Source organism: Ctenopharyngodon idella, chromosome 12 (assembly GCF_019924925.1).
Source record: "Ctenopharyngodon idella isolate HZGC_01 chromosome 12, HZGC01, whole genome shotgun sequence".
NCBI classification, from domain to species: Eukaryota; Metazoa; Chordata; class Actinopteri; order Cypriniformes; family Xenocyprididae; genus Ctenopharyngodon; species Ctenopharyngodon idella.
Genome location: NC_067231.1, coordinates 28,948,033 through 28,962,657, shown reverse-complemented (window position 1 = coordinate 28,962,657; position 14,625 = coordinate 28,948,033). Strand labels below are relative to the sequence as shown.

The window sequence follows — 14,625 nt, the reverse complement described above, 5'->3', positions numbered from 1 at the left end:
CCAGATGCCTCAAGCCAGTCCATTGCTCCACCAATAGAAGAATCCACTGTAGAATCCATTACTTCACCAATAGAAGAATCCACTGTAGAATCCATTACTTCACCAATCACAACCGGTAAAGTATTGTCTTGCTTCATAGAGATAAGAGGCTTCATTAACATTAGTTAATGCACTGTGAACTAACATGAGAAAACAATGAACAACCATATTTTCATTAACTGACGTTAACAAAGATTAGTAAATAATAAAATAACAAATGTATTGCTCATGGTTAGTTCATGTTAGTTAATACATTAACTAATGTTTAACTAATGAACCTTGTTGTAAAGTGTTACCAAGAAAATTAATATTAAAAAATATTTATAGAAGATGTACTCATTTAAACTTGTTTTTAATTATTCAGTTTGGGTTAAAGTATGGTGTATTATAAAAAACTAAAGTAAACTAGCCAGAAAATATGATATATATAAACATTATTTTAGTTATTACACAGACAGATATATAGGCTGCAGCATACCCAAATCAAACCTGAGTTTGCTGGGGGTTTTTCGCAGAGTTTGCTGTCATGTAAACGTGCACACGGCAGATGATGTAAAACACAAAGCTTACCTCATTCGTGTGCAGCAATGGATAACATAAGGCTTTTATTTACTTATTTTTATTTATTTTACATTTATATACGAGTGTTGTTCACCTCCCCATGTTAACAAACTTTCAAGACTATCAAGTTTATAAATTACCAACTTATTTAACTTATTTATAGTTGTCTTTGTAAAGAAATGCTCACTTTATATGCAGCTTAGAGCCGCTGCTGTGACGCCGTACAAACGCTTCCAGCGATATTATTATATTATATTTATTTATATATATATATATCTTTTTTTTAATTTACATAATATATTTAATACAGAGTCAAGTACTGCACAGACAAGTTAAAATAAATGCATGAAACAAATAAGAGTAGAACAAATCACACATTTAGTGATAAAAAATTACAAAATACTAAAAAATTCATACATAGTAAAACATTAGCAATTACTCCAGCACATAAATCATTTTTAAAATGATAAGTCTCGAGCAACAGTTTAAAGTCCTCAACAGAAGTGGCATATCTTATACAATGGCAGATTATTCCACGACCTGGGTGCTGCAACTGAAAATGCACAGTCCCCCTTGAGTTTCAAGCACGTCATAGGTACCGACAGCAACAAAATATTCAATGACTTTAGAGGCTTGTTGGTCTGATGGTAGAAGAGAAGATCAGGTAAGTAGAATGGTGCCGAGCCTATCAGGGACATACACACAAACAGTAAAACCTTAAACTGAATTCTATACTCTGTAGGAAGCCAATGCAAACTAACCAAAACAGGAGTCATTTCTAGTCCCTGTTATAAGTTTGACCGTGGCATTTTGGACCAGCCAGAGGCAAGATAAACAAGAGTGAGTGATCCCCAAGTACAATGAATTGCAGTAGTCCAGTCTTGTTGAAAGAAATATCCACACTTAGACCAATCCGCAACCAGAGGTTGTCATCATCGTCCCACTACTAATAGCAGCCAGATTCCTCTCACATGACATAAACATGAGCCTCACAAATCACTGTGAAATGTAAATATCAAATCTTTTGTATTTTTTTTGTTCAATCTCACAGCAGCACCAGAAATATTCTACCCTTTCGGCTCATCAGGAGACACAAGAAATGCTGCTGCTGATGATGGAAGCTCCTCTAAAATTAAGCTGTTGAGTCCATTTCTGTTCTTTGGCCACACATACCAGCAGATTTATGTAAGAATTTGATTCCATCTTGATTCTAAGTCTAAATGTGAGTGGTGAATGCTTTATAAACTCATCTGTGATGAAAAATATTGTCAAAATAACAGCCACAGGTTTCATGTTTCAGGTGAATAATAATGGACACCTCACATTCAACCAGTCTTCATCACAGTTTGTTCCCTACTCTTTTCCCGCTAATGGAAGCCAAGATATAATTGCTGGTCTCTGGACCGACCTTGACAACCATGCAAGAGGTGTTGTTTCATATCATCAGTACACTAATGGAAGTGTTCTCGCACGTGCCACTCAGGATATAAACAATCATTTCCCAAATCTGACCTTCAACGCTTCTTGGGTCTTTGTTGCAACGTGGGATGAAGTCCCTTACTTTTCCATGTATAGAGCAGTGAGTTTGATATACTTCTGCATTCAATTCCATTCAAAATCAAAATACTTTGTTGGCATGAATACATTAATACACAAAGAAAGTGACAGAGAAAATAATAAATTAAAACAATAATAATAAGAGCAATAATATGACTATGACAATAATATGAAAATTTTATATAAAATGATGAACAATGATTATCTTTTTTTTCCAATCTTTGCAGGAAACATCGTTTCAGGTGGTTTTGATTTCAGGCAGTAATTTTTCTTTTATTCTGATGAATTATGGTGACATTGATGTAACAGGACTTAAGGTGGAGGTAAAAGTTTTCTATATCAGAACAACATGTTAATATTCAATACTATGTAAGTGTGTGTATGTATGTATGTATGTACTGTTTACATTTATAACTTGCATATTTTACATATTTTATACAGGCTGGTTATGACACTGTAAACTCCACGCACTACTTTGTGATTCCTGGATCAGTCAATGGGAGCTCCATTCCAAACCTCAAGAACTCCAGTAATGTCAATGTTGCAGGCCGTTGGGCCTTCAGGGTGGATGGTGGACACAACATCTCTAAAGGTAAAAGTTTACATCTCTCAAGGGGAAATGATTATAAATGTTAAAAACATCCATGAATGTAACGATTAGTCCAACTGAAGGAGAGTTGATAAACCCATGTGCAGTTTATTGTAATCCAAAAGTGAGCAAACAAACAAAACAACCACTTGACTTGAACACGAGCAGGCTCGAACACGAGCAGGCTCGAACACGAGCAGGGTTACATTATCAATATATGACAAAGTAACATGGAGAAAAAGAGGCTTAAATACATGAACTTGGTGACCACATGACTAAGACAACCAATGGGCAAGTGACAGAAGGAACAAGGGAACCAATGACAGAACAGAACTGAGAAACACATGACCATAAACAACCAATCAGCACATGACACATTGACTAAGGGAGTACATGAGGAGCAAGGGAAGCATGACACAAACAAGCAACATGACTCAAAATAAAAGACATGAAATCATAAACATGAACATGAAAACAAGAACATGAACAAAACCCAAAACTAGACATGACAATTAAATTCACTAGAAAAAAATTAACTTGAGGCCAAGAGCAGTAATCGGTCAGGGGCCTGAATGTTTAGCTATGGCTTTGGTAATGTAACAGTTTGTACACACAACCCTTAGTTATGTTAAAAGTGGAAGTTTTCTTTGTTTGTGAGGTAATATGTGGCGCTGAGAATTGGTTGATTATGACTTTTGGTAACTAATCAATGCTGTAGATAATTATTTGTGTCTGGGAGAACAGAAGAGGAAAATAAAGTTAATTGAGTGAAAGTAGGATGTTCATTGATCGAATGGTTTATTAAGTTTACATTTACATTTAGCTGATGCTGTTTTCCAAAGTGTCTTCAAATAGTGGGACATAAGCTGTTTGTCACAGAGCCAGCCATATTCATAATGTACAATGCCAGGTTTATTAGAAAGCTTGTTTAGGAAGCAAGCAAGAGCAGAGGTTAATTGCAGAAAAGAAAAATTGGAAGTCTTGTGTTGTTGTTTTTTCTGTACTTCCCCTTCTAGTTGATGAAAACCCCTGTTCTGAGCTCAGCTGCTCTGAGAACGAAAGGTGTGGGATGAAAAATGGTGTTTATGGCTGTTTATGTAAAAAGGACCATCACACACCACAACCACATTCTGACTCTTTTGGTTGGTATCATTCCACAACATAATGTGAAATACATTTTTTTTTTTTTTTTTTTTTTTTTCAATCATTGATTATATTTATTTATTCTCTCTCAGATTTCTCAGAAACCTGTGAAAGCAGCTCTGGCTCCATGTCTGTGTCTCGCTGTCAGCTCTTTGAGGCTGGTTTTCCAGCTGATGTCTTACACCTCAATGATCCCAACTGCAAAGGAACGGTCCGGAATGGCAGAGTGGAATTCCATTTTGATAATGATGAACACATCTGTGGTACAAATCTTGTGGTAAGTTTAACAATGTATGATTTATTCGAATATACCATCCAATTATTTGTATTGTCCGATAGAACCAACAGAATTTGATTTGACAACTTGGGGAATCTCTATGAGACTTTGAGAAGTCTGTATGGAGGTCTGTAAGGGTAACGAAGAACCTGTAACAACCAAGGGAGGGGCACAAACAGACCTCCCTAAAGACTCTGAGAGATTCAGTGGGGAAGGATACACTAATCCATGCCACAAAAGAGTTTAGAACTTTTGCCCGCATTCTCCACCATTATTATGTCACCCACCATTATTTCTCTTGACTGGGGCAAATTTTGGCTTAGTTTCTGATGTTGCTTTAATAAAAATAAATTTAAAATACCTTGAATTAAATTTAGGCTAAATTACAAAACATTGTATTTGTTGTCCACAGGCTAACAGCACCCACTTCATCTATGATAACTTTATTCTGGGGACACTGAGGTCAGAAGGTCCCATCATCAGCAGAGAGAAAATCCTGAAGCTTCCCTTCAGCTGTGTTTATCCTCAAACACAAACACTTTCCATGAATGTAGAAATCAACCCGCTGGAGAGGTGAGAATCTTTTAAGCAGGAAAAACTAATGCACAGTATAAAAATGAATAAATACATGTGAATATACTCCAAGAATATATATGCTATACTCTTAAAATCTAAATTCTAAATATAAATTGAGTTGAGGCAAATAGAACTATATAAGTAAAACAGAATATATTTTTTTGATGGATCTTGAACATTTCAACAGCATTGTGCACAAGACTCTTCCCATTGGTGAAGGCAGATATCGTGTCCGGATGATTCCATATCAGGATTATGAGTTTACTCGGCCCTTCACTGGTGCAGTGGATGCAGAGCTCAACCAGGAGATGCATGTGGAAGTTCGTGTTGAGGGGGTCGACAGCCACCAGTTTGCCCTGGTGTTGGACACGTGTTGGGCTACACCTGTGAATGATCCTGATTACAGCCTCCGCTGGGATCTCATCGTTAACGAGTAAAGCAGTGCTTTCCCCCCCTATTCCTTTAAGCTTAGCCTTAACTAAATGTAGCACTTTTTACTTAATAACAATCATATAACTTTTAGGATTGCCATAGATACTTTGTCTTTCAGTATTTCAGAATTAAAGCACAAGATTCCATTTTTGAATAGGGATGCACCGAAATGAAAATTCTAGTCTGAAGCCAAAACCAAATATAATGAAACACTTGGCCAAAATACAGAACACAATTTTTCCTTTTTTTTTTGCCATTTTTTTCACCATTGCATAAATTAAATAGTCAAAATGTGCTTTTTACTATTTTGTCTTGCTTTTCAAAGAAAAAAAAAATCAATCACAAAACTACGATTTAAAAATATTTAACACTGAACATTTTTTTTTCTTAACATTCCAGCAGACATTATACTGTACCAACAAAGCACAATATAACTTAAAATAAATAAGTGAGAAAAATAAAAATATTTTTATTTTGGCCATCTTTAAGCCCCCCTTGTTAAATAGCCTATATTAGGTCGATAACTGAAAGAAAGAATGTAACATAGTAGGGCCGGGAATCTTTAGACACCTCACGATCCGATCCAATTCTGGGAGTCACGATCCGATTCCAAAATTATTCTTGATCTACTTATTTTTCTAATTAATTAATTAGTTTACAGACCTGAAAATCTTAATCTTTTTTATTTATTTATTTACATATATAATTATAAGTACTTTTTAAAATAATTATACATTTTCAAAAATTAAATAAAAAATGTACATTTGCTTCTTTCTTGGACACTTTAAAATGCTTCCACACTGCCGACATGTTTTTTTGCTATTTTCGAACATTCGGTGCGTCCATATTTTTGAACATGGAATGCAAATGTGTGATGATTTACAGGAGATAACTTTGTATTGACTGTTTCAAATGAGAGAATTTGTCATTATTGATATTCTCAGGTGTCCCAATCCAAATGACGGCACAGTGGAGCTGCTGCAGAACGGCGTCTCGACATCCAGCCATTTCTCTTTTGGGATGTTTATCTTCGCTGCAAACTCCACTAAGCTTTACCTGCACTGTGCTGTTCACCTTTGCCTTCTGTCAAGCAATCGCTGCTCATTGGTGAGATTACAAATCCTCTCATAATGGTACTGAATTATATTTTTGTATAATTGATTGTGATGGAGGTTCTTACCACATTGATGTTAAAGTAAAAGATCAATTTAAATATATAAAAATGATAGTTAAAGGTATAACATGTTCTTTTCGCCATCTAGTGTTACTTGTGTTGGTTATAATTAAGGCCCCAATATACTCGTGAAGAAGTTCTTTTTCGGGGTAAAAGAAGTTGGAAATAACTTTGCAGCGATATACTGTTAAGGAACATCCCGGTGCCACCCACACTGCTGAGAAAGGTGTTTAGATGAATATGTAAATATGTAAATACACTGATGAACCAAAACATTATGACAAGTCACAGGTGATATCGCTGATCATCTCCAAACAAGGCCACATATTAAGGTCTGGGTAGATTAGATGCTAAACAATCAGTTCTCATAATCAACGTGTTGAATGCAGGAAAAATGTGCACAACATTTTAATGATAGTTATGGGAGGAATCTGCCACAACACACAGTGCATCGCACCCTAGCTCATGCGTGCATCAGAACTGGTCCTTGGAGCAGTGGAAGAAGGTCACCTGGTCTGATGAGTCCGTTTTCTTTTACAGCATGTAGCAAATTAGCCCATAAGGAAATATGATTGCATCGTAAAAGGATTGCAAGCAGTGACCACAAACCAACACTCACGTGAATGTGCACAAGAGTTTTAACTAAATCTTGAACACATAACTAGTCTAAACAAACACATACTCACACATACGTGGGTAAAATGGAAAGTGAAAGTAAAAGAATGAAGCTATGGAAATGTAAGATTCAGTAATCTACCTGTACAAAACCATCAGTTTCTTAAAATTTAAAGCACCTTGGCAAGTTAGTTAAATGTATGATACTGTCAATGCCTTAGCCGTTGAACAAGCATCCAGATGCAGTCTTGGATGAAAGGTCTTGATGTTTCAGTGGTTCGATGGTGGTGAAGTTGCAATCAGGTTCTTATATGTGTGTACTGGAAGGCTTCAATACCAAGGTAAATTCCTTGCGTGTGTGCAAGAACACTTGGCGATAAAGCTCTTTCTGATTCTGATTCTGGGTTGAGTGAAGAAAAATGAACTTCAGCGATGTTAGTCTGACTCTGTTGTTGTCGGAGAGTTCTCTTTCCCAGGTGGAAAGTTACAACGTGGCTTGTTTTAACTTTGAGGTCCCGCCGACGCGGTGAAGTACCGCTGTGTCACAGTCGGACCAAATGTTTCTACTCTTTTCCACAGAAACAACTCAAAGAAGCGTCGGGAGATGGTGGCTTTTAAATTCTGCAGAGGTTACACCTCTCCAGTTTAGCTTGACCAATGAAAAGGGTATAATTTCAAGAGGGAAAAGTTTCTTTGTTTGAAAGTTGACTGGTTTGCACTATCAGAGTGGGCTGGCAGTTTTGTGTCCTTTTATACTCTGATTAATATAACAGGAATGCACGTTATGAGTAGGTGATGTGCTCCAGTGTTTAGAAAATTAAACAAGGACCATTTTGACATGAAACATGATACCAATAAGGTTACATTATCTAATAGTTCTATCATAAGGCATGCATAAAAAAGTATATAGTACAAAAGACAATATACAAAACAGTAATAATATGCACTATGTCCTGGGGACATGCATGTTCATTCATAGAAAGTTTTGTCTGTGAATTAATGGAGAGAAGTCCTTTTTATGGCCATTATGTGTCTGTCTTTCCTAGTGAATGAAGTGAGAAGGGAAACTCTCTTTAAATTCCTTTGGTTTTATTTTGCTGATATGCCTTTGAGCCATGGTAACCAATGCCTGGTTCTGCATTTGTGGTTTGTTGCTCTTTGCCTTTAAACTCTACATCATGGTTTGCTTGTTGGGTGAGGGGTATTGTGTGTTATTTGTTAATCTGATCTGATCTTTCCCAGTAACTACAATCATGTGGATGGTTGTCTGTGTTAGCCATTTACCTTTAAATGCTTCAGTGTCAGTATGTAAGGCTGCTAAAATACTTGTTTTGGCTTTCCACTGCAGGACACTCTTGTGCACTCCTTTCACAAAGAAAAACCTGATGCACTGTGAACTGTGATTTAAATATCAATGATATTTAACAGGGATTCACACACTTGGATTTTGCTCTTTTGTCTATCAGGACTGTGACTCTGGACACCAGCGGAGAGAGGGCAGGTCTCTGGACTTCCATGACAGTGCTTCCATATCCATGGGTCCTCTGATGTTGTCTGAAGGGAACAAAGGTGAACATTTCATTTATTTTAATCATTTGTAATAAAGGTTTCTGATGATTTCTGCAATGGATACATTACATTTCACTGTCTTTCATTATATTCCCTGTTCACAGATAAGTGGGTCCCAGATCAAGTGAAGGTATCTGAGGCTTCTTGTCTGTGTGGTTCTCTGATGGTGTTTCTTGTTCCTCTGATGAGTGTCCTGACCATCTTTTAGTTTAGCACCACAAAAAGGGCAGAATTTACATGCATTTAGTCTGATGGCATTTTAATGAATGTGGCACTGATGACACAGGGTTTTGAGTTTCTAGTTGTCTCTTTGTCATTGATGCTATGTAGCTTTTGATTGTTTACTTACAAGCACCAAAAATGATTTAATTATTAATGAATTATTCAATCAATTAATAATTCTCAATTGCTATGTACTGTGTTAGTCATTAATTTTTACTTAAAAGGACATGCTGTAATAACAAATTCATGTTTGTTAAAATCATGCAAAAACATTAAAAGGATCATTCCAGTTCTATGCTTCCTTTCAGTTCTATAACTTGGTTAAAAAAATGTAAATGCTTATGTTGCAGTTCAAGGAAGTATTTCTATAACAGACTTTCAGAAATAGAAATATGATCTGGTCCACGAACAAGATGAAGACATCAATTCCATTATTTTGGTATTTTAACCGTCTTTTAATTGTTGAAAATATCTAAGTGATTTGTGTAACTGGATCATATTTTAGAGGGATGCAAACCAGAGATTTGTTTTAGAAAGGAAAAATACATTTGAATTAATTTCCAAATAAAACAATATATCACAATTTGTAAAAAGTGAAGCACATTTTCAGAAATATAGCAGCTAGATGTTTCATTTTATATTTTACAAGTGCAGCACCATCTTTAAAAAACAAACAAACACATGATATATTCATATTTTATCCAGTATATCAAAGAATATGATGGGGCATAACACTGTAAGTGTCAAAAATTACCCAACAGGTAATTAATTTTGATGAGTAAGTGGCTTCACAGTCTGCCTTTTGTAATCAGTTACTTTCAGCAATATTAAAAAAGAGACATACTGTATTAGTGATTTTTGATAATTTTCCGTAATGGTAATATACATGACACGTGTGATTTTATTTTCAACTCTAAAGACTTTGAAGAATGTTACTGCACTGTTTGAATGGTTCTTTCTGATAAGATTTTGAGGTTCAGTCATTGCTCAAATACTTCTACTAGTCCTAGATTATTTTACTAGTGCTTCCTAAAGGGTTAAACTTCTGATGTGAGAGATCTTTTGGCCTGTTATATCATGGTGTAGAATTCTATTCAATCACTATAACAACTTAAGCAAGGATGTCATGGTAATGTGATAAACCAATTAATTTGTCGTACATATTCAGTGCTTGCATAATTAAATCCGAGAGCATGCTGTGTGATTTATAATAGACCTTTACGACTGTTGCTTGTCAGACAGAATGAACATGATCCCCGCTGTAATCCATGTCACCCTGTGGGATCACAGTTGTCATATCCAGATATGTATAATAATTAGGCAGTTCTCTATCTCTGAGAAATAGACACCTTGTACTTCTGGAAACTCCAGGTAGGTTTCAGTTCTGGAAAATGGTGACACTGAAGACACTGAAAGGATTCCTGGTTGTTTCACATTTAATTCTTTGCCTTCAAGTGTTTTACAGTCTTTTCTTCTCAACCTGTTTTTTGCAACTCTGCAGACAATTATTAACAAAGCATTTCATTGTCTGATGGTCACGCCTTTATTTTGAAATTTCCAAAGTGTTGCACCTTCTCATGTCATGATTGTATTATATATTTATACATTGTTGCTGGGAATCTTACTGATCCAGATTAATAGGAACATGATCTGATTTTAGGTCAACATACATTAACTATTGTTTTCACTGTAATATCAGAGCAGTCAGTACACAACAGAGCTGCACAATGAAGTCAAATGATTAAATGGCAAGCATCGATACAATCTCTAACAAGATGAAAAGAAATGAAACACATCTTCAAGGTATTGTTTAGAGATTACTCCCTTTTCCAGTAATGATCCACCCACAGTTATTAAAGGCACTGATAAGATTGTGAAAGCTGCAGTTCAGCATCACTGTATTGAAGAGAGAATCTCCCTGAGTTTGATCATCTGACCTCAGGTAAAGATATTTCTCTTCATTTTATACTGTTGGGCTCAAATGACTAGGCTTTTGACTGATTGAAATTATTTAGCAAAATGTTATTTTATATAAATATCCGTGAGCATTATAATTTAAGTTGTTCTTACGAACCTGCACAATGTTTCATGTTGTATATGTGTGTGCAGGTGTGGTTCGTCACAATGAGGTTTCTGATCTCACTGTGTGTGTCTCTACTGCTGCTGATTAATGGTGAGTGTTTTATAATCTGTGAACTGACAGAATAATTTTCCAATAAAAAAATCAGGTTTAATAATTTGTCTATTAAACATGTAAAATCAGGGGCCTCATGCTTATACATTTTTTTTTTTTGAAGGGGCACCAACAATGAGACGATAGCCTAGTGGTGTAATTTGTTTAAAGTAAGGGAGCTGGGTTCAAATCCTAAACTATAATATCATTTCTTTTATAATGAACCAAGCATATTACACATGAACTCAACTGCCAGTGATAGCCCTGCATTTTCATGTGTGGAAAACAGCAAAATTTTCTTTTTTTAAATAACACTTTGTTTTATTGGGAAAACCCAAGCCCACATAATTATTAATTATATGAACTTAAATATTCCTGTAATAATTACTTCAGTGTCAGTGCCTATTTATATACTTAAAGCATTATTTTTGCCTTTAGTGTTGCTATTCCAGAACATTCTTGAGAGAGAGAGCAGTCCTGCATCGATTCATTTTGTATTTACAACAGCCACGCTGACAATTTAGAGGTTTATACCGAAATTTATGGCATAAAAAATTCATAGAAATGAACTATTTGTGTAAATGACAATGGAGCATACAGATATAGATACGGATCCAAGAAAACACTGAAGTGAGAGTGATTTATCTTGGTTTTAGTTTAGTCAGTTTATCTAATCCAGCGTTTCTCATCTCCAGTCCTCTGGACTCCCAGAATGTTTTCAGTGTATCCCTATTCAACACATTAAAAAGCTGATGAGTTGAATCAGGTGTTTCAATAGTGAGACATCTGAAACATACTGGTAGGTGTTTGTTTCATCACAGACTGTCCCCCTTTTCTTCACTCTCAGAATCAACAACTTCCAGCTCTGATCCATGCTATGATTATAAGACTCTTGATGAATATTGGAGAGACATACAACAGAGCCAAGACTATGGATATGATGACACTCTTGTTGAATGGAGTGGCTGGTATCGGCTGTATTTGAATGGAGAAAGTGCCCAGATGTCTGAGTGGTGTGTGAATAATGTGGGATGCGGAGGTAAAACTGGACTGTATCTCAACAGTTCTCATCCAACACTTGATGATGGAGTGGTGACCCGTGCAGTCTTGGGAACTTATACATTGTGGTCGGGGGGGTTGTATTCCCATCGGTGTGGCGCCTACAGGTCCACGTCCATCCAAGTCAAAGCATGTCCAGGAGATTATTTTGTCTATAAACTTGTCAAGCCAGATGTGTCGATGCACATGCCTTCATACTGTGCAGGTGAAGTTCTAGGCTCTGTTTTCAAAAGATGTTTTTGTTAGTTGCATGCATACAGATTTCTTACAAATGCTATGCAAATGTTATTCAATTAATTTAAGCAAAAGTTAAAAGTGTAATGTGTCATTTCTATTCCTAACAGAATCAGTACATTATTCATTGAACAGGTTCCTTTACAACCCTCCTTGATCAGACAAATGAATCAGGTCACTGTTAAATGGACTATTACAGCTATAGTCAAATAATGACCTGTTGAGCCAGAAGTTCTCATGTTGGGCTCCTCAAACAAACAGAACAATAAATGTTCTGAAAGAACGTTTTCAATCTTTGGGAAACTCAATCTAAAAATGACTTATTTTTAGACTTTACATTTAAAAAAAAAACAAAAAAAAAAAAAAAAACTTTCTACTATCAAATTTCTTTCAATAAATTTCAGTGGCATTATCCAATCACACAAAATGTATTTGAAGGCATGTCACAGCATGCCATCATTATTTATTTAAAGTGTAAAAAGTCTTCTACTTAAATAAAGTGTCTTTTCCTTTTGTTCATGACAGTTGCTTTCCAAAGCATCAGCAGTGATCCCTGCTACAACTATGAGTCTCTGGATCGTCCCTGGAGAGCCAATAATGAAAGTGGAGATTACATTTGTGATAATTCTTTCTCCTGGAATGGCTGGTACCGGCTTTTCAACTATGGAATGGACATCCGGATGTCAGAGACCTGTGTTAGTTCATTCACCTGTAACACAGTAATCAATCTGTGGCTCAGTGATCCTCACCCTCAGATAGAGGATGGAGTGGTGATCAGGGAGGTCTGTGGTAGTTATTTGGGAGGCTGCTGTGAATATAAGACAAATCCCATCAGAGTGAAAGCGTGTCCAGGCAATTACTATGTCTATGAACTTGTGAATCCACAATGGTGGTGTTCAGGATACTGCACAGGTACTGTGGTTTTCTCATTTAAGTATTTCAAAGCTTTTTAAAATGATTTCTGTCATGACATGAATTTCCTTCTTTTTAGATGTCAGCACTATTTCACAAGTGGTTTCCACTACAAGTCTAGATATAATCACTGGATCCAGCACCACCTTGTGTATGTTGAAAATAATAATGTATTCACATATTTATATATATATATTATCTCAACAATAAAATTAGCTGTTTTGTTTTTTCCAATGAAAGTTCTGCATTACAGTTTATATGGCAGGTTTTATACATGAACTTGTAGCATAACTTTTACCAAAGTCTCTTTAAGACAAGTCATTTCACTCAGCGGCCATCTTTGAAACGCCTCTCGGGCATCCTGGGCATCATGCAGCTCCTATCTCTTTGAATGGGGAAACATCAAATTCTCCAAAACTGTTCGCCAACCTTACGATTAAATTTCATATTTGAAATCACCAATGAAATCTAACAACAACCAGCTCATAAATTTAGTTTCTAAACGCTCGAATCATGACAAAAAAAATGCATTTTTCAGGCTGGATCAAGCTAATGCGCATGCGCAGACCTAAATGCGCGTCTCTTGTGCCTCATTTCGGAGGCGCACGTCTGACTGTTTCTATAGAAACCGGTGCTTCTAACGGCCGCTGCAGTGACGCGATGACTTTACAAGTCGGCGATTGGCTCTTATTTTGAAGGCGGGACTTATTCCGCCATATTTCGCGTTACACTTTCTCCCATTCAAAACAATACGAGTGACATGTCTTGTGTTATTCTATAGTCTTTGCTTTTACATGTCATGTATAAATGGATTAAGAATCTCATGATTATTGCAGTGTTTGACTGGTTCACATTTACACTTGTGAAGTTCATTATTGAAATTATAATTTGTTGGTTTTGGTCATCTCTCACTAACACAGATTATGACCCATGCAATAACTACAACATACTCGACAACTACTGGAGAAACACACTCAATTACTGGTATGTTCGTGGATACGTATCTGCACATGATGACACTCTTGTAGAATGGGATGGCTGGTATCGACTCTTCATTAATGGATCAAGTGCTCAGATGCCTGAATGGTGTGCATCTTACATGGCTTGTGGAGGCTATAGTGCTCTGGTGCTTGGTGGCTCTCATCCTCGACTAGAAGATGGAGTTGTTACTCGTGAAATTCACGGCTCCCGTGATGATCAGTGCAGTCGCTACAGATCCGACCCAATCCAAGTCAAAGCTTGTCCTGGAAATTATTATGTCTACAAATTTACCAGGCCGACTCTTTCAATCCCAGCTCCTGTATATTGTGCAGGTATATTCATTCATCTTTATATTTGACATGATTATCATGAATTGTATTGAAGGTTTTTGTTATTATAATGCACACTTTCTGCGATTTCATAATAGTATCTTTCACCACTCCAAGTATCAACCCCTGCTTCAACTACACCAGTCTAGATGAGCCTTGGAGATCCACAGTTAACTCTTACTA

The 14,625-nt window shown here is 36.2% G+C and overlaps 1 protein-coding gene across 1 annotated transcript in view; it reads left to right on the top strand.

Moving 5' to 3' along the window:
* The window catches only part of LOC127523252 (pancreatic secretory granule membrane major glycoprotein GP2-like), a 52,975-nt gene that overhangs the window by 469 nt on the left and 37,881 nt on the right, over positions 1-14,625 (top strand). Inside the window, exons 2-11 of the mRNA XM_051913762.1 lie at positions 5-115; positions 1,652-1,785; positions 1,901-2,179; positions 2,385-2,480; positions 2,599-2,749; positions 3,763-3,888; positions 3,982-4,166; positions 4,579-4,739; positions 4,930-5,175; positions 6,119-6,281. Of these exons, the coding sequence (XP_051769722.1) occupies positions 5-115; positions 1,652-1,785; positions 1,901-2,179; positions 2,385-2,480; positions 2,599-2,749; positions 3,763-3,888; positions 3,982-4,166; positions 4,579-4,739; positions 4,930-5,175; positions 6,119-6,281 (1,652 nt within the window). The remainder of the gene's footprint in view (positions 1-4; positions 116-1,651; positions 1,786-1,900; positions 2,180-2,384; positions 2,481-2,598; positions 2,750-3,762; positions 3,889-3,981; positions 4,167-4,578; positions 4,740-4,929; positions 5,176-6,118; positions 6,282-14,625) is intronic.